This window comes from Anabas testudineus, chromosome 12 (genome assembly GCF_900324465.2).
Source record: "Anabas testudineus chromosome 12, fAnaTes1.2, whole genome shotgun sequence".
Taxonomy (NCBI): domain Eukaryota; kingdom Metazoa; phylum Chordata; class Actinopteri; order Anabantiformes; family Anabantidae; genus Anabas; species Anabas testudineus.
Window position 1 is genome coordinate 2007868 of NC_046621.1, and position 18475 is coordinate 2026342.

Sequence of the window (18475 nt, forward strand, 5' to 3'; positions counted from 1 at the left end):
GTCTCCATTCCTCTTCACCCTGTACACCTCAGACTTCTTCAGAAGTTCTCTGATGACTCTGCAGTTGTAGGATGTATTAAGGGTGGAGATGTCACAGAGTACCGTGGACTGGTGGACAGTTTGTGGACTGGTGTGGACTCAACCATCTGCAACTGAACATCAACAAAACAAAGGAGCTGGTGATGGACTTCAGGAAATCTGGGAGTCCTGTCATTCCTCTCTCTATACAGGGGGAGGAGGTGGAGGTGGTGTCCGAGTACAAATACCTGGCAGTGTACCTGGACAACAAACTGGACTGGACTAAGAACTCATCAGCACTGTACAAAAAGGCTCAGAGCCGGATGTACTTCCTGAGGAGACTCAGGTCCTTTAACGTCTGCAGCACCATGCTGCGGATGTTTTATGAGTCTGTGGTGGCCAGTGTCATCTTCTATGCTGTGGTCTGAAGGGGCAGAAACATGAAGGTGTCAGACACTAACAGACTAAACAAACTGATCAGGAGGGCTGGTTCTGTTCTGGGGGTGGAGCTGGACCCTCTACATGTTGCTGTCCAAACTCCTCTCAATCCTGGACAATCCCTCCTCATGAAACTTGTGCGCAGCTCAAGCCATTTTACTTATATACTTATATATATATATATATATATATAGATAGATAGATAGATAGATAGATAGATAGATAGATAGATAGATAGATAGATCTCACAAAGGCAACGCAATAAGTTTCCGGAAGATGGCAGCAATGCAACAGTTTTGGATTCCGGAGCTGCCTTAAAACCCGAAGAAGAAGAAGAACGCGTGACGTAAAAATTCTGCGACCCACGTGCAAGTAAAATGGCTTGTGAGCGGCTCGAGTTTCATGAGTTGGGTTTAGATGATCGTGTTTTAAAGGTAAGAAACTGTTCGACACGAGCAATAACTCTCAAATTCACAATTTAACCATGAGATGAAGTATAATTACCGGAAAAAAATGACGGAAACTCGATATAAACACTGCAGGAACAGCTCTCGCTAATGCTAACACGTTAGCATCCTCATATTTTTTTAAACTATCAAACACTTAAAACAGTTTTTAAAAACTCACAAACACAATATTACTGTTAAATTTAGCAAGAAGATCTACAGTTTGAAAGGAAACGTGGATGTTGTCCATTAAACACGAACTACTGTGTTTAAAAGTTCATGGTTAAAATTGAGTGACATTTGTCATCAGAATCAGAACCTGAGACACAAATTAAAAATAATTTTTATTGTGCAGCAGACTAGATGTTTAGTTTTTTTTTTTTTTAACCCAGATTGTTGGAAATGCATCGTTTTGTTTTCACTTGTGACTCAGGCTGTCGCAGATCTAGGATGGTCCCAGCCCACACTGATCCAGGAGAAGGCCATCCCTTTGGCTCTGGAGGGGAAAGACCTTCTGGCCCGAGCCCGGACTGGATCTGGAAAGACAGCTGCTTATGCTGTACCTGTCATCCAGCGGATCCTGGACTCCAAACAGGTGAATGTGAAACAGCAAGTTTGTTTCTTATGTTGGATTTAAGTGGATCTGTGCTCTGTTTTGACACAAACATGCTGGCTTAGAGCACCTCCGATGAGCACACCATGATGCACTTGTAGACACAACATTACAGTCGTGCTCTTCTGTCTGTTGAATATTTTCGTTTGTCTCAGGCCAAGTGATTCACATCTGCACCTGAAAGGTTGATTTGATGTTGACTGCAGGACTGCAATTCTTTGTGCAGCACCACATCAACCTGAGACATGTCTCAGATGTTGTAGACTCATAGTGTTGGTTTTTTTTTTTTTTGTTTGTTTTTTTTTTATTACACCTTTCTGAATCATTTGTGAGATTCTTTTTGTGAAACTCTGCAAAATCTATGACGTCAGTTAATTTGGCAGAGGCGACAAAACAGCCGTCAAACAAAGAGTCAAACTTGGCAACAAGTCTTTAATCTAACCACATCTCTGTGTGAGGTACAGTTCCTGTTGTGTTACCTGCTGTTCTTTGTCCTGTTCGTCCTTCTGACCACTTGCTTTGTGTTTGATGTTGTTACCTTCAGAGTGTCCGTGAGCAGGCTGTGAGAGCTCTGGTCCTGGTGCCAACCAAAGAACTCGGTCACCAGGTTCAGACCATGATGAGACAGCTGACGGCATACTGCTCAAGGGACGTCCGAGTGGCCGACATCTCTGGCAAAGCTGACCTGTCCGCGCAGAGGTCAGTCTGTTCAGGGACTTCACAACACTTCAAATGAAATGCGTAGGAAACTGTCTGGGGTCTATTCAATGTCTTTATGTCATAAAGTTCCCAAATTATCATGGTGGTTTTCTGTTTTGTGGTGGTTGAGATGTTTTATAAAATCCAAAAAACATAGAAACACATGTTAAATATATTGTGTATATTGCGTTTGAACAGGCCTATCTTAATGGAGAAGCCTGATGTGGTAGTGGGGACACCGTCCCGTGTGCTGGCCCACATTAGTGCCCAGAACCTGGACCTGCATTCGTCTCTGGAGATGCTGGTTGTAGACGAAGCCGACCTGCTCTTTTCTTTTGGGTTTGAGACAGACCTGAAGAACCTGTTGTGGTGAGAATACACATGTATCTCTGCTCCAAGCTCATTGACACAAGCAAACAAACAATATATAGTTTCTAAGTCCCGAGCAAGATTTGTGTGTCACGATTCTGATCTGAGCCCCATTCATATTCAGCTCCTGCAGACACAACTGTATTTTCCCTAATCTTAGGAATAATTGATTAAATCAGTCTTGATACACACACACACACCAAAAATTTGTATAATACCATAAGAAAAGCGATTTCTTCTATTGTATACGTTCTTAACATCCTCCATTTTAACCTGTTTGTATTTGATGTGTTTCAGTCATTTGCCGAAGATCTACCAGTCGTTCCTGATGTCTGCTACTTTCACTGAGGACGTTCAAGCCTTAAAGGAGCTGCTGCTGCACAACCCGGTAATGTGGCTCCCAAAATCCCCCTCAGTAACCGTTCTGTATGTTGTAGAGAATGACCTGTTGGGTTTGATTTTGTCTGAATACCTGGTCCTGTGTTGCCCAGGTGATCCTGAAGCTGCAGGGCTCGCAGCTCCCGGACAGCACTCAACTGCAGCAGTACAGCATTAAGTGTGAAGAGGAGGACAAGTTCCTGCTGATCTACACGCTGCTGAAGCTGAGACTGGTTCAGGGAAAGACTCTGTTGTTTGTGGGAACAATGGACAGATGCTACAGGCTCAAACTGTTTCTGGAACAGTTTGGTATACCTGCCTGCGTGCTCAACTCAGAGCTGCCCGTTCACTCCAGGTGAGAGGAGGCAGCAGGTGACAGCAAGAAAGGATCTCAGTGTTTTTACTGAAGACTGTTGTGTTATTCATTACATAATAATATGTTATTTATTACCTTGATCCCTGTCCCTCCACCGCAGATGTCACATCATCACACAGTTTAACCAGGGATTTTATGACTACATCATCGCCACGGATGAACAGAGTTTGGCTGATCCCACTGCTGCTCCACAGACAACTGCAGGCAAAGGAAAGAAGAAGAAAACCATAGAGATAGAAAAGTGAGTCAGACTTTTCACAGTATTTTGCCTTTGGGTGTTTAATTAAAGGGTACAATCCTTCCACACCTCATCTTATTTCTTAAAAAATAAAAAACAAAATCCCATTAGTCACCTCTGCAAGTGTTGGATTTGTCAGAACTTTTTGTACCTGAGACATCATTGAGTTTTCTTACACATCAGTCACCTTTATCTGCAGTAAATAAAAAACATCACTGGGTTTTTATGGGTACGTACATATGTGGTCTTTTAAAGGACTACAGTGTTTTCTGCAGTTACATACGTACTCTATTCTCAAAGCTCTGTGTCGTAGGAGAGCCACTTCTGCTGTGACACTGAAAACCACATAGCTTTGTGCGATTTGGAAATGTCACTCCAAGTTAGTCTGAAATATTCTCCATAGAATCGTCCAACAAACAAAAAGCAATGCCACTCTGATTAAAAACGAGTTGTGTCTGTGTACATCTGGTAGCATAAGAGCCTGTTGGCAAAGACTAGTAATGTTTCTACATAAGTAAGAAGTGACACTGTGCTAAAATGTAATGCAGTCATTTACAAACAATTGAACTGAAAAGTTTATTTACATGTTCAGCAGTGGGTTGTCATGATTGTGCTCTGGTGAAAAAGCCTTGTGTTTGTGGTCCACACTGCCACCTTGTGCGTGAATAGTGTAGTAGCTATTATTTGCTTCATTTGAGGCACTGCAGTGGTTAATACTGTTCATTATTATTATTTTAGTCACATATTTGTTAATACTCTTGACTTAGATGAAGACTTTTTATGACAAATTAATGCAGAAAACCATGAAATATCTCGTACTTTTCCCTGTCACTGTATATATTAATGAGGCTGAGCTGCACATCTAATTTAATTATGTATTTAAAGGACAAAGGACAAGGAGTACGGAGTCTCCAGAGGTGTGGACTTCCAACATGTTGCCAATGTCGTCAACTTTGATTTCCCCACAACTGTAGAGTCCTACATCCACCGAGTTGGACGGTGAGTAGTGTGTGTGCAGACATCTAGTCCCAGAGATATTAACAGCTTCTGCTTTGATAACTTTCAGATATTAATCAAACCCTGAAAGTCAGAGCTGTTGGTTTTTGTCTTTTAGAACGGCGAGAGCAGACAACCCCGGCACTGCCCTATCGTTCATCTCTCACACCGAGCTGAGTCTGTTGTCGGAGGTGGAGGAGGCTCTTACAACAGGTAACGAGGACTTTAGGATGTTTTATTAAAAAATACAATGTAAATGTTTGGTAGTGACCAAATAACAGCCAGATTGTCCTGTGTATACAAAAATCATCAAGCCATAAGCAGAGTGAAGAGTTGGTGATTAGTAGGAAACACTTCTTTGGTTCTTGCTAAGAAGAAGACGTTAGCATGTGGCTTGTTGTTTTTCGTCTTTACTTTAACCTAAGCTAATTAGCTGCTGGTTGTGTCTTCATATCCACTGCTGGTTAACAGGTAATAATCATGTTCTAAATGTGATATTAATAAGAATGTGTTTACATGTTGTTTGATTTTAGATCAAGCTGATTCTGTCCTGAAACCTTATCAGTTTAAGATGGAGGAGATTGAAGGGTTCAGGTACAGGTGCAGGGTAAGCATCTTCAGCACACGCTCTGTTAAATTAACACATCATTCACAGTTGGATATGGGCATCCCTGTGGTTCCCTGACAGTCTTGATGATTGTTTGATATGTTTTGAATGTAGGATGCCATGCGTTCAGTGACGAAGCAGGCAGTGAGGGAGGCCAGACTCAAGGAGATCAAACAGGAGCTGCTCAATTCAGAAAAACTCAAGGTGAGTCAGTCTTCACTGCTCTGACAGTGGCTTCAGAAGGTATTCAGACACCTTCACTTCATGCCTCCTTTACTATGTCTATTATGTACTAGATTTTCCTACTTAATAACCCATAATGATGTTGTTCAGACTCTTATTTCACTACCTTGTAGCGGCTCCTAGTGAGTGTGGAGTCCCACAGCAAGACAATCTTACTTTCAAAACTTTCCAAAAACAAGGTCCCACTTTATCTTTATGGGTCATTTAATGCTGATTCAAGGAAGGTGAAGGGCGATGAATACTCCTGAATCGATGGTAGATGTTTTCTGATTGGATGTTTCTGTTGTCACTCAGACATATTTCGAGGATAACCCCAGAGATCTGCAGCTGCTCAGACACGACAAAGACCTCCACCCTGCTGTCATCAAACCCCACCTGAAGAATGTACCAGAGTACCTCAGTAAGTCACACACACACTCTACATAACAGTTAAAAGGTTGTCCACACTACTAACTAATCATTTTTACTTCCTCCAGTTCCTGACACACTGCGGGGTGTAATAAATCCACTGTCGAGCAGGAGGAGGAGAGGGAAGAAGGAAAAAACAAAACCAGAGGGAGTCATCAAAAGCAGTTTCAAGGTGAGCCTCGTCAAAATGGCCACACCTGCTAGTCATAGTCTGTTTGGATCATTTGTATAGAAATGATCAATCACATCAAGAACACTGCATCTTCTTGATGTGATTATGTTTTTCATCATTGTTTTTTTAAAGATGTCACTCTACAGTCTGAAACTGTTTTCTGACGTCAGTTAAAATAATTCTTCAGATAATTGAGCTTTGTTTTATTGTTTCCCTCTCTCTCTCTCTCTCTCTGTTTGCTGCAATCACTGATTTTATCACTTGTAGAAGAGCGGCTATGGGAAGAACCCACTGAAGAGTTTCCGATACACCGGAGGGAGGAAAGGAAAAGGCAGAGATAACAGATAGACACCTGCAGCTGGACTACACATGAACATGTATTAGTCCTGGATGTTAAAGCTGCTCAGAGACATTTACCTGGAGGACAGTTCAGTCTCCAACACCAGCCCAAAATAACACGTGTAAACTGTACTTAAATTAAAGGGCTTGATGTGGACGAGTAACTGAATGCACGGTTGATTCGTGTGGACAGAAGAAAATACACAACATCTGTATCAACTGGGACTTTGTCAATTCCGACCATCAGATACCATAAATAGACTTTAATTATCGGCTTATTGTGAAAACAGACTCCGATTAATGTCTATTTCTTCTAGATTCAAAATGTTTATTAAAATAAAATGATTTTTTTTCTCAAACTTTAATATTAGTATGTCGACTCTAATGACGGCACAATAATCCAGACTTATTTATAAAATACCTTCATTTTATTCAAATGCATTCAGCAGTACAATAAATCAGTTTAACTCAGGCCAGCATTATCACTTTAAAGAAACAAGCATGTAGACGGATTTCTGTTCATAATGTGGTTCGTGATCGTTTTATTGAAGGTAAAGTCAATTAAAGTTGTGCTGAACAGTCTCTGCTCAGCAGAGGCTTCATTCTTCTTCCTGGGTGTTCGTCAGATTTTTCTCTGGTGAAAACTGAAATTAAACCTTAAGCTCGACCTGTGTATATTGTGTTTTTAAGCTGTGATGTAGCAGCATATTGAAGTGGTTAGTAAGGCCTTTGTATAGAACATAAATGTGGACCGATGCTGGGTAGTGATCAACCAATGGTGTATTCAAAAGGATAGTCCTGTGTGGGCACTGAGTCAAAGTTGATGCTGTCAAACGGGTTCTCAGTCAACCAACCGTCTACAGGGAAGTCGTACCAGGAGGTTGTTCTCTCCGTTTTAGGAGGTGGTGTTGTGGTGGTTGTGGTGGTTGTGGTGGCGGCGGTGGTGGTGGTGGTTGTGGTTGTGGTGCTGGTAGTAGACATGTTAATACCAGACCTGCCACGCTCACGCAGCCTGCGTAAATATCGAAGTCGTCTGAGCCGCCTTGCCCTCAGAGAGTTGGAGTGAGACTCTGTATCTGCAGCAGTTGTGCTCTCCACAGTCTTGGCGGTCGTCTTCACTACGTTTGCTTTGGTTACGAGTCGAATGGGCCTCTTGCCATGAAAAGCCATGATTTGTTTGATGCGATCCCAGTTGGATTTGACTAAGGTGAAACTGCAAGAAGTGGCTCCAGAGTCGTAGCCCACCAAGCAGAGTCTAGTCTGAGGAGTGTAGCCTTCAGCTTTGGCTGTTACCCTGTACTCTCCAGGATTCAGCAGCCTCCAGTAATCCCCACCTGCAGCTAAGAGACATCACAGAGAGGACACTAGTTAGGATCTGGATTTCCTTTTTAACGTTCAAAACTGGAAACTGCATTCTACTATCATTCTCCACGGGACCCAACATACCAGTGGTGACGTCATGCCGTATTCCCTCCACAGATATGGTGGCATTAACCAGTGGGTTTCCCTCCGTATCTTTCACTACACCCTTTATTCCTCGATGTACCTGCACAGGAAATATGTCACTATTACATCAATATGTAAAAATCCTTGGACACATTATTGGAAGCAGCGTGAGTTGATGCTGTGAGTCGAGTGTCGGTGTCAGTCCAGTTCTCACCTGTTCTATGAAGGCCAGCAGAGCCTCACGGTTGCTCTCCCACTCTAAAGGAAGTTCACTTTCATGAGGAAACTTGTCGCAGCCCAAGAAGATGGAGAGTTCAAAGCAGTTGGTGTGCAAGTAGCTGAAGTCATTCATACCTGTGGGAAACGGGGACCAATTAATACCCCCACTTACACTTCCCTACTGGTATCTATAGATTGTATTTATTTATTTGTTCAGGCATCCTTTGCGAAAACCCCAATACATCTGTATATATACCCTGAGTGAGAGTCAGTCCCTGACCTGGGATATAACCAGGTTTAAGTGGACTGATCCTCCACTCCATTTCTATTTCTACTGTTTCTTTGACACCTGCTGTGTCGACACTTACTGCCCACCACAGGTTTCCAGCTGGCTCTGTTGACGATGCCCTGTCCACCAGTGACGTCATCACCATGGCAGGAGCCTCGGTGGGTCTCCGTCATGGTCAAATGGCTGTGGGCGTATGACATTGCCAACCACCGAAACATGGCGTCATCCGGCGTCTCCCTCAGGGCTCCTTCATTCTGCCGCTGAATCCGGGCCCACGTCTCCTCACTCATCTCAGCATTACTTCTCCAGCGTCGGCTGTCGGTTAACTTTACCATTACCAAGGGAATAAAAGATCATTATGAGTACACCATCTCTGAGGCGACAAGAGGTTGAGATCCTAGTTAGTGTAAAACAGACTTAACAGAAATTGGTGGGCGCTGCATGTCAAAGGGATAAGCAACAAGTTTTTCTCCTCCTTGCAAATTGGCTCCCAGCACGAATGGGTTGCGCTCCATCCAGGAAACGATGGCTTTTGTCTCAACAGCGATCTGAAAGAGCAAGACACAGTTAGTGTTGGTTTAAAGAGGACCGGGTGTGAAGTGTGGTCCACAGGCCCACTGATGGTCACAGGAATCAAACCCACAGAGCCATTGAGGACGTTTTCTGGCAGCGGGATGTGATGATTGGGAACCACACGAGGAACCCAGCCTCTGTCCTCAGCTCCCCACAGAATGCTGTTGAGATCTGGGAAGTTCTGGAAAATGTCGTAACCTTCTTCAGTCCAATGTCCCAGTGCCCAGTTTCCCATCTCGGAGCCCTGCAGCACAGGGTGGTGTCTTTATATAAATCTATATATTAGACCATCTAGTTTTACTGTGCTGACCATGCAGCAGCACCGGGTTCATCTTACCATCTCATAGGCCAGCTCGTAGGCATCAGGGTTGAGCGAGGGCACCAGGTGTATCCTCACTCCGTCCACCAGGCGGCGCACTCTGGGGTTGTCGTCCTTGTACTCCTTACAGAGAAACTGCATCAGCAGCAGGAGAAGCTCTCGGCCCAGCGCCTCATTCCCGTGGAGGCCAGCTGTGTAGCGAAATTCTGGTTCACCTGGTGACAGGGGAAGAAAATAGTATTAGCTCACAGGTTCCTACACCAAGACGGGCGACTTTACTCAACAAGGTTCTAGTGGTGTCAATGATTAAAGGGGCACTGCAACAATTTTATACATGCAGTTCAGTTTGTGCTTCACATGTGATGTGTCCAACCTGCAAAAACAGACTTTGATGATACCATCAGTCATGAATGTCCAGTCGTTTTTCATCACTGGAGATTTTTAGTGTCTCTCTGTGGTCGTTTCATATGTGTTGTTTCTCTCTGGGGTCATTTTAGATCTATGTTCTTCTTCTGAATCATGATGCTTCTCTTTGACGGTGTTTGTGTGTGTTTTTCTCTCGTTGTTAGTTTATTTGTACCTGTCTCATGCTCCCCTGGGTTGTCAGAAATCTCCATGGCATACATCTTCAGACCCTGAGAGCTTTTACCAATGTTGTAAATCCTGGTGATGTTGGGACACTCCTCATTTATCACCTTCATCATCTGGAAAAAAGAGATGGAAGGGGAAAACTAATCTGTAATATAGTTTAAAGAATCATTTGTTTATTACTGTAGTTTTACTTTTATACTAAGAAACAGACCATTTCTGCAGTTTTGCTATTATACTATATTTTAAAAAAGGACCTGTCTCATCTCTTTGTAGTTGTGGTGCCTGAAGTCCAGCTCGTCTGACGGGTTGACTTCATTCTCACTGTGGTAGGTGCCTGAAAGAAGCAACATGCTGATGTCAAACTGCACTGACTACTGCTGTAAAGCTGAGTTATGGGAAACATTGGAGCTTTATGTAATGCAGTTATGTAAAACACTGAGGTTGTGAGGTTCAGGTTGTGAAACAGTCTATTGTATATCATCATTCTTGGATGAAACCAGCGCCAAGTTTGGCGAAGCTTGTTTTTTCTTCCAGTGGAGGGTGACATACTGTCTTCTTCCAGCAGAAGAAATGAGAAGGTTGTGATTCATACGGTTTTTAAACCTCTCACACACCCATGAAAAACCAAAGACTGGGTCACAACAAGGACACATCTTCTTGGTTATTGGGCATGTTGAGGAGCAGTGGAGCTGTGGTGATGCTTTCTGAGATACTGACTGGGTAGCTGACAGGCCAGGATCTCAGCTCTGAGGCACAGACTGCCATTCCAGCTCTGAGGCTGGATGCGGATGTAACGAGCCACCACAGGCGTCGCAAACTGACTCATCACCGGCGTGTCCTTATCCACGTTTCCATAGAACAACTGCAGAAGAGAACCAGAGGAGAAAATGTGATGCTGCAATGATTCTGTATCTTTTTTATTTGACTGATATTTCTATTGTTTGATTTCTACTCACCCATTCAGCGTAGCCATCATGAAGGACAGTCCAGTCACGACTGTCGTTACTGAAGGCCACGTAGTAGGAGGACACAAAATCCTCACTAGGGAGAACACAAGATTAATACGGCAGTAATGTTATTTCCTGCATGGAAGCTCATGAAAAGGAAACAGAATCATACTCATGATTCTAAATTGATATATCTGAAAAGCAAACATGGACAGTACCTCTCATGAATCATTCAGTAATTAATGAACCGGTGTTTGATGCATAGGGTGTTGTGTTGTTGGTGCACAGTAAGTGTTAAAGTTGGCGGTTAAAGGAAAAGTCACTAAATCACCAAAGGCTGTAAACGTCTGCACAAATGTTCATGTTAATCCATTCAATAGCTGTGAAGACGTTTCCATGTGGACAAAGTGTGGACAGACCCACGAACCAGCTAATCCCAGCAGCACTGCAGCGTGTATTTTACGAGGTGAAGCTTTAACAGGACTCACTGTTTCTCTGAGTTCCTTCCCTGAGTGATGACCCCTGTAAATTCCACCTCTCTGCGAGCATCAACCTCAAACCAGTGGTCCTTCTCCTCTGGCTCTGCACACCACGCACCACCATACATATCCTCGTCGTTATCGGAGCCCTGCAGACGAACACAGACCTGCTCTTTAACCTTTTTGTTTTGAGAGCTGACCTCTCATTTTCCCCATGACATGCACCATGAACACCGAGCTGCTGTGCGTGTACCTGCATGTTGAGGCGTCCCCTCTGGGCCACGAAGCCGTGGTGAGACTGAGAGGAAGCTAGTAACTGGTCGTCTTCAACCCGGTGAGACTCCAAGCCCAGAGGAGGACATACTGAGAGGAAAAGCAACACACACACACACACACACACACACACAGGATCTGTTGGACAAATGTTCCAAACAGAGACACTAATTCAAAACACTAATTGATTCACTCTGGGGAGTAAAACTGCAGCTGTTAACAAGTCTGTTGAAAACATTTTCTATTTGAACAAAGACAGATGCTGTAAGAGATTAAAACGCTTCATGAATTAACAGATGAAGACATTTATGTTTTTATTCATGCACCCGGTTGAATTAAAACAGAATTCAAAAGCTAATGCTCACAAATCTGGCAGCACCTTCATTTCAGATTTTAAGACGAGTGTAAAATGTAAGCGTCTTACTTTTTGGTTCAGCAGGCACTGAAATCTGCCTCAGTCTCTCCTCCTCCTCCTCCTCCCACTTCTTCCTCAGTCGCTCGGCTTTGAGAAAATAATGAGAAAACAACATGTGTCAAATCATGTTTTCACTTCTCTCTGCACACAGTCTGCAGCACACAAAATATTTCCATATGTGTTTGTACGGTGTGCCGTCACATCCACTCAAACATTCCTCGTGTGCTTCCTGTCTCAAATATGGGTCAGCGTAGTCCGTTTGTGTTAGTATCTTCAGGGTCAGTCATGCAGATTGTGAAGTGCAGGTCAATAGTGTGTATAATACATAACAGCAATCCACAACAGGACACTGTTAGAAAAGCTTCCTCCCTCCTCCGTCTCCTCTCGTTTTTGTCATTCTCCTCAACAACAAACTGCTTTGTTGAACGACAACTGGACAAGTTGTCTCCTCTGTCCAGAATATGTCCTGAAGAGCTGACTCTTCTTTGTGCTGCCATGTGTTTGTAAAGTATGTGAAATGTACAGGGAAGCTGTGTTTCTTAAAGATCCTCCTGAGATTTTCAGACACTACCGTACTATAAGTTATGAGAACGATACTACAGAACGTCTCATGTCTTCTTCAATGTCCGCCAGTTTGGATAACCACAGGTTTTGATGGCCTCTGTGATGTGTTTCTCTTCTCCTTCCCCTCTGTAGTAGCTAGTAGAATCGCTCTGCACCCGATGGTGTAGGGTTCTCATCACTCCCAGTTAGTCTTCCAGATGGTGGTGAGAGTCAAAGAGTAAATACTGATCTGTATGGGTGGGCTTCCTGTAAACTTCACCGTTGAGGATTCTGTCTTCCCCTAATGTGGACTGCACAATCCAAAAAGGCCAAAAGGTTGTTCTCACAGTGTTGATGAACTGTGTGAAGTTAGTATTTTAAAGAGCAGGACAGTATGTGTGGGGTTTAGTGTGAATACAGTGGGAGGAACATGTCTTCTGTGCTGCGGTGTGGTTCACTGATGAATATCACCAGACTCAACAAGTACCCAGAATGTTAAAATACCTTTTTCTGCTTTTTCCTTACGAGCTCGCTCTTCTTCTTGTTCTTGTTTCTTAGCGGCAACTGTGGATGGAGCATCAGATACAAACAAACAAACAAAGTCAGTGATCGGCATTGTGTATAAAGTTAATCCAGTAGGATGATCACAATCTTAATGAGGGCGTACTGTCAGCGTAATCATATTCTTCATACAGGGGATCTATATATGGCAGGGTGGTGACTTCCTCTGAAACAGAAACAAACACATGATTACTTCTCTTCATGTCATAATCACTTTGTGCTGTATCAACAAATGTAGACGGACAGCGACTCTGGATCCTCGTGACATGTTGACTCAAACACAGTCTTGCATTGTGTAGCAGTAGGATACCTGGTATGTACATGATGACCTCAGTAGTTGTGGTTTGTTTCTTATCGGGGTATCCATCAGGCACCTCATCTGGGAAAGGCACACATCATGTATTTATGCATTTTAAACTGCTGATTGCAAACAATTCTCATAAACATGTGTTTCATGCTTTCTGGGTTTAATTGAGCAAATGTTGATGAAACGTACGTCTGGCATCCCAGTAGTCAGGATCGAGCTCACTGAGAGGTTTAGTTGGAGACGTTGGCTTCTTGGACAAGTCAACTGCAGGTAGGAGACGAGGAGGCAGGATCAGCTTTATAACATTAACATGAGATGAATGTGTTCTGAATATCATCCACAAGTGACAGTTCAGTAACAGAAGTTATTTCAGTTTTGTAGTTTAAACCTGCTTCTGTGTTTATTCCACTTGTTAGCACAAAATAAAGTTGGCTGCATGTTACTACCAGTAGTTGTCTCTAGACAAGGCCTCCTTACACTTACCCTGCCTTTGTTTGCATCTTGTAAGTCACTTTGGATAAAAGCGTCTGATAAATGACTAAATGTAAATATTAGAATGATATTTACTTCAGCTGTTGGAACTGGAGAGATGAAGTGTTGAAGTGAAGTGTCCTTTATTATCTTTTGTCCAAACATTTGGCTCCGCATCTTCACTATATTCACCAACTAGTCCTGAAATCGACTGACGTGCTAACTGTCATAATATAGTGGTTGTCACGCAAAGTGATTCAAACTGACTAGTAGGAGAATTTGTGCTAGTAATAAACACATCTGCAGGTTTTTACTGTGACAAGCACAGAAACCAGCTGAGTGGGCTGAGGAAGTCTTACCCAAGTCCGGCTCAACAGGCTCTGGGCTCTTTGGAGTCACAGGTCCGGTCACTGTGAAGATCAAGGCAGACGTTGGAATATTCAATAATGTTACTGCCGTTTGTCAGTTCTAGGTTCAGCAACGTTATGTTCCCAGATAATGAGGTCAGCTGACTACCTGAATATACTGAATGACCAGTTTACTCCTTTAATAGATTTGTTTTGCAGGGAGCATGACACATCATCTTCACACATGGACCACAGGGTCCAGACCTAACGAATGAAACTCTGGACGGGAATAAATGCTGTGAGTCTACAGAACCTTGACACCACTGTGAATCTTTGTGTAATCAAAGTTAAAGGTGGTCCAACAAAATATTAGTGTGTGTGACTTTTCTTTCAACGGGCAGTGTATTTGTATGTATTGATTTCAGTAGTAAACCTAGAGAGTCTCTGATTTAACAGCATGAATCTGAGGGGTACGTACACGTGTCCCAGCCCAGCTCGATCAGCAGCCTCTTCTCCTCCTCCTCCTCCTCCGGAGATGGTCGTCTGACGTCTGGCTTCACCGTCGTGGTTGTTGTCGTCTTTGGTTTCTTGGTGGGTTTGGGAGCCTTTGGCTTCTTTGTGGGTTTTGGTGGTTTGGGTTTCTTGGTGGGTTTTGGAGGTTTGGGCTTTTTGGTGGGCTTAGGGGCTTTCTGCTTCTTTGCTTTAGCTTCCTTCTCTGCTGCTTTCTTTGCTCTGGCTTTAGAGAGATGAAAACACGGTTATTTTAAAACACTACAGAGAAAGTTTGAGTGTTGGACAGTTTGGAACAAACAGCGACTGTGCTGCTTCTTTTAAGGAATGATTGTGATTTATAAAATGCTTCTCTTCAGTATTTCCACTTTCAGGCCATGAAGACACAGTTTACTTACAGCACACAGCATGTAAGTGAAAGCAGAACCTTAACCAGACAGACACTGCTGTAACACATAAAGGCCTGGTCCCGAGCCCAAACGACAAACCTCTCAGTGCCAATGACTAACAATCTCCCCTGCTAGATGTTCCTTTGACAGACATTACTAGTAGAGTAGGACAGCTTCATGAGTGGACAGTATATAGAGTATAAAGAGAAGGGATTCTCCCTCCTGTGAGCATGACTGCAAAACAGTTTATTAAAAGGGTAAAAACTACATGTAAGTCTTTATCCTGTGTGTTAAGTATGTACAGTAGTTAGAGTCCTAAAGACTGGAAACAGGTTACCTCTAAAGCTTCTATCATATTGTTTCAACTGTTGAGTTATATGTTTGTGTTATTTTCTGACAAAGAACACTTTATCCATCTGCTCAGACTAATCTGCCAGATTTCTATATAGGTTCTCTCTGTTAATTCCCATTAGAGGGTTTGATGGATCCATTTCTTTTCAGTCTGCTTCCTGTCTTCCAGTCAAACCACCACTAACTCACACCTGCTCACATGCAGGTTGGCTCTGGATCAGCAGACAGGAGTTGAACTGGAAGACAGGAGAAGATGAGATGAGAATCACTGCCGACCCACCAACTGGAGGATGTTGTGGTTCAGGGTCAAAAAAGCTGGACGCCAGCTGAAAGCTTCAGTCATAAGACGGTGACTGAAAGTGTTTTCATCGGATGTATGTAACGGTGTACGCTTCAGGCTTTATTGTCTCAGATAAGTTACTGTACATAAGTTTTATCTCTGACTACAAATAGCTTTTCTGTTTGTAATATAACTACACAGATTGTCTAGTCTCTAGTCATTTGAAGAGAGCGCCATGTGTTTTGGTAACAACAGCGAACCCTTTACTCTTCTAGGTGATGGTTAACAAACAGATGCATGGACCCGCTCTCAGACGGAGCTCCACCTCTCCAGACATGCTGTGATGCAGAGATGTTGACTTAAGTCCCCTCAAGTGTCTGATGAGGAGCTCCTTATTAATTTGCAAATTTAAAATAGGTGGTTTCATGTGGAATTGCGTGGAATATTACAGAGAGGAGCTCTTCAAAGGGCTTCAGGGCTCAGTGTTTTTAATCCTCCCCTGTTACACAACCACCTTCAGACTCCAACACAGACACAGACAGCGGCTTGTTTTCTTCTGCTACACACATTTCCTGATATTCGACTGGTCCTTAAACACAACAGTCCCTCGCAGCCAGTTCAGTACTTATCCAGGGTGTACAGTACAAGGTGGCCACTCTTCATTAACGTCAGCCACCTTTTCATTTCGGTCTCTCTACATAGAAACAAAATTACACAACAGAGGGTTGGAGTGAAGGAAGGTCTCTTTATGTCCAGGATCCAACCTCCAAGCTCTTCCTGTTTTGTTTCGTCAACAGACAATTGTGGTTTTATGGCAAATAGTTTCTTTTTTCCCTACAAATGTGTTGCATGCTTTTGACTTACTGTTCTTTTTGCCTTATGAACAAATATTATATGACGTGTGAAAGGAGTACCTGGGTTACCAGCTTTGCAAAGTCAGTCCTGTGTTTACTACATGTGAACTCGTTCTTGGTAAATTAAATAATAATTATTACTGGTTAGGAAAATAGTGTGCAACAAATTCAGCTCTCTGTCCTTTTGTTTCTTCTCTGTCTGAGACCAGGTACATCCCATTTTCTTGCCTAGAGATCCACTTCCCAGCTGTGTTTTGTTTGGCCTTTCTACAGATCAAGAACATCTGGAGCTCAAGAATGAGTGAACAAACAAAAATACAAATCTTCAACTAAAATGTCACTAAATGTGACGAGTAGAAAGCACAGAGTAAAGAAAGCACAGCAGCATCCGCTGCTCTACTCTGTTTGGTAAAAGCAGGCAGCTGCCCCCGACCTCAGGCTGTGAGTGTGAGTGTTAAACTACAACTGTGCAACAGGGATGACGAAGATTTAGCTTGCTCAGCAAAAACATTCCCTGCATGAACCAAGCTTGGAAAAAAGATGAAAATGTAGTTTTGCGTCAGGTTATTTAATTATAGCCTTTTACATAACAGCCACACACAAACAACTGTGCTGGACTTGTGGTTTTGCTTGATTCAGCGGAAATTTAACATTTGCCATAACATCAATGCTACTGAAGTGGGCCCCTCGTAACTCCTGTCTGCTCACTTATGGAAAATCGTAGTGGAAATATTTCTGCTCTTACTCAGACCTAATTGAAGCACAGACGCCACTCTCATGATAACGCTCATTTTCTGGCCGATGTGCTTTTCAAAACAAGCTGCTAAAAGTTGAACTCCTGGCAGGGAAAGCAGGTCATGTAAGCAGTAGTGTGGTCAGGCTGCCAAGAAAACGCCAGACCACCAAATGAATAACTTCAAGATTTCCCCCCATCATCTTTGAATCACAGAGATATTTTCAACAGAACAAAATCCCAAACTCCCCTGCTAGGCTGGTTTTCAAAGACAATCCACAAAAGCTGCCCACACATGACTGGAACAAACGTTTTAGAGACCATTTAGAGGTAAGCTGGAGTCTGCACTAGATAACAGAGTTTAAAGCAAATGTTTTCCTGCCTCAAAGATTGATTGCAGCCTTTCATGTCTGTGTATCCTCAACGTCTTGGCTCTGAGCTCCCAGAGGAGTGGAGGCCAGCAAAGAGGTCAAGACAACTCTTATTTAAATGAACGTACGAGTTCATGACTGGCTGATTGGGTTCTGTGTTAGTCTTACCACGTCTCTTTGGAAAAGCTCCTGCTTACCTGCTTCAATTTCCTCAGGTGTTTTCTTCTTCTTTGGTTTTGCTGTCTCCACCACCGCAGCAGGCTCATCTGACATTTCAGTATCTCCTTCCACCCTCTGTCTTCTGTGATTTATAAGTTCTTGAGCTTCTCTCACCTGAATCTGGCTTCTAGAGAGTTTCTTCTCTTTTACATCTTCTCGAGTCCAAACCAGAGTGCAGCACAGGGTCAAACTGACCCAGACCACGAGCACCTCGGCCCTCATTTCTCCAATGACACACGAGGATCACCAGGATAAAATGGACCAGACGTGCTGCAGGAACAGCCCTAAATATCACACCAGCTGTAAAAAGAACTCAGGACTGACTGTAATCAACATCTGACCTGCAGATGCACAGATTCAGATGTCTGGGGTCGCCAGACTTTGAGGTCCTGAAAAAGTCTCACAGGACATAAAAGTGATGTGTTCTGGAGACGACTTGTGGAGGTCTGGACGGCTTCCTCTTCTTTGAAGGAGAGTCACTGTGAAGAGGAGAAGCTTTAAAGCTGCAGAGAAGGAAATGCATGTGCTTGGAGTGGATTTTCAGCAGCAGCAACAGCAGAGCAACACACCTCCCTGCCTCGTCCTCCTCCTCTCCGAATTGGCCTCAGTCACATCTCTCCTTCACGGCCCTTCACCCCCTTTTCCCCT

The 18475-nt window shown here is 43.3% G+C and overlaps 2 protein-coding genes across 2 annotated transcripts; one reads left to right on the plus strand and one right to left on the minus strand.

Annotated features, from left to right (window-relative positions):
* Window positions 1-803: 803 nt before the first annotated feature.
* ddx56 (DEAD (Asp-Glu-Ala-Asp) box helicase 56) lies at window positions 804-7007 on the plus strand. The gene is made up of 14 exons (XM_026355513.1): window positions 804-890; window positions 1336-1497; window positions 2060-2214; window positions 2413-2583; window positions 2881-2971; window positions 3075-3316; window positions 3438-3578; window positions 4461-4574; window positions 4690-4784; window positions 5105-5178; window positions 5293-5382; window positions 5716-5821; window positions 5898-6001; window positions 6269-7007. The coding sequence occupies exons 1-14, from the start codon at window positions 834-836 to the stop codon at window positions 6347-6349; spliced, it is 1683 nt and encodes a 560-aa protein (XP_026211298.1). The 5' UTR covers window positions 804-833; the 3' UTR covers window positions 6350-7007.
* Window positions 7008-7078: 71 nt separating this feature from the next.
* On the minus strand, window positions 7079-18442 carry aebp1 (AE binding protein 1). Its single transcript, XM_026355512.1, has 21 exons — window positions 17806-18442; window positions 14599-14856; window positions 14133-14183; window positions 13492-13566; window positions 13306-13374; window positions 13102-13161; window positions 12939-12998; window positions 11901-11978; window positions 11457-11566; window positions 11213-11352; window positions 10734-10818; window positions 10495-10639; window positions 10032-10111; window positions 9767-9890; window positions 9205-9401; window positions 8938-9111; window positions 8717-8842; window positions 8374-8620; window positions 8001-8140; window positions 7787-7886; window positions 7079-7680 (listed from the first exon to the last, which is right to left on the minus strand). Exons 1-21 carry the CDS (start codon window positions 18047-18049, stop codon window positions 7109-7111), a joined length of 3135 nt encoding a protein of 1044 aa, XP_026211297.1. The 5' UTR covers window positions 18050-18442; the 3' UTR covers window positions 7079-7108.
* Window positions 18443-18475: the final 33 nt, after the last annotated feature.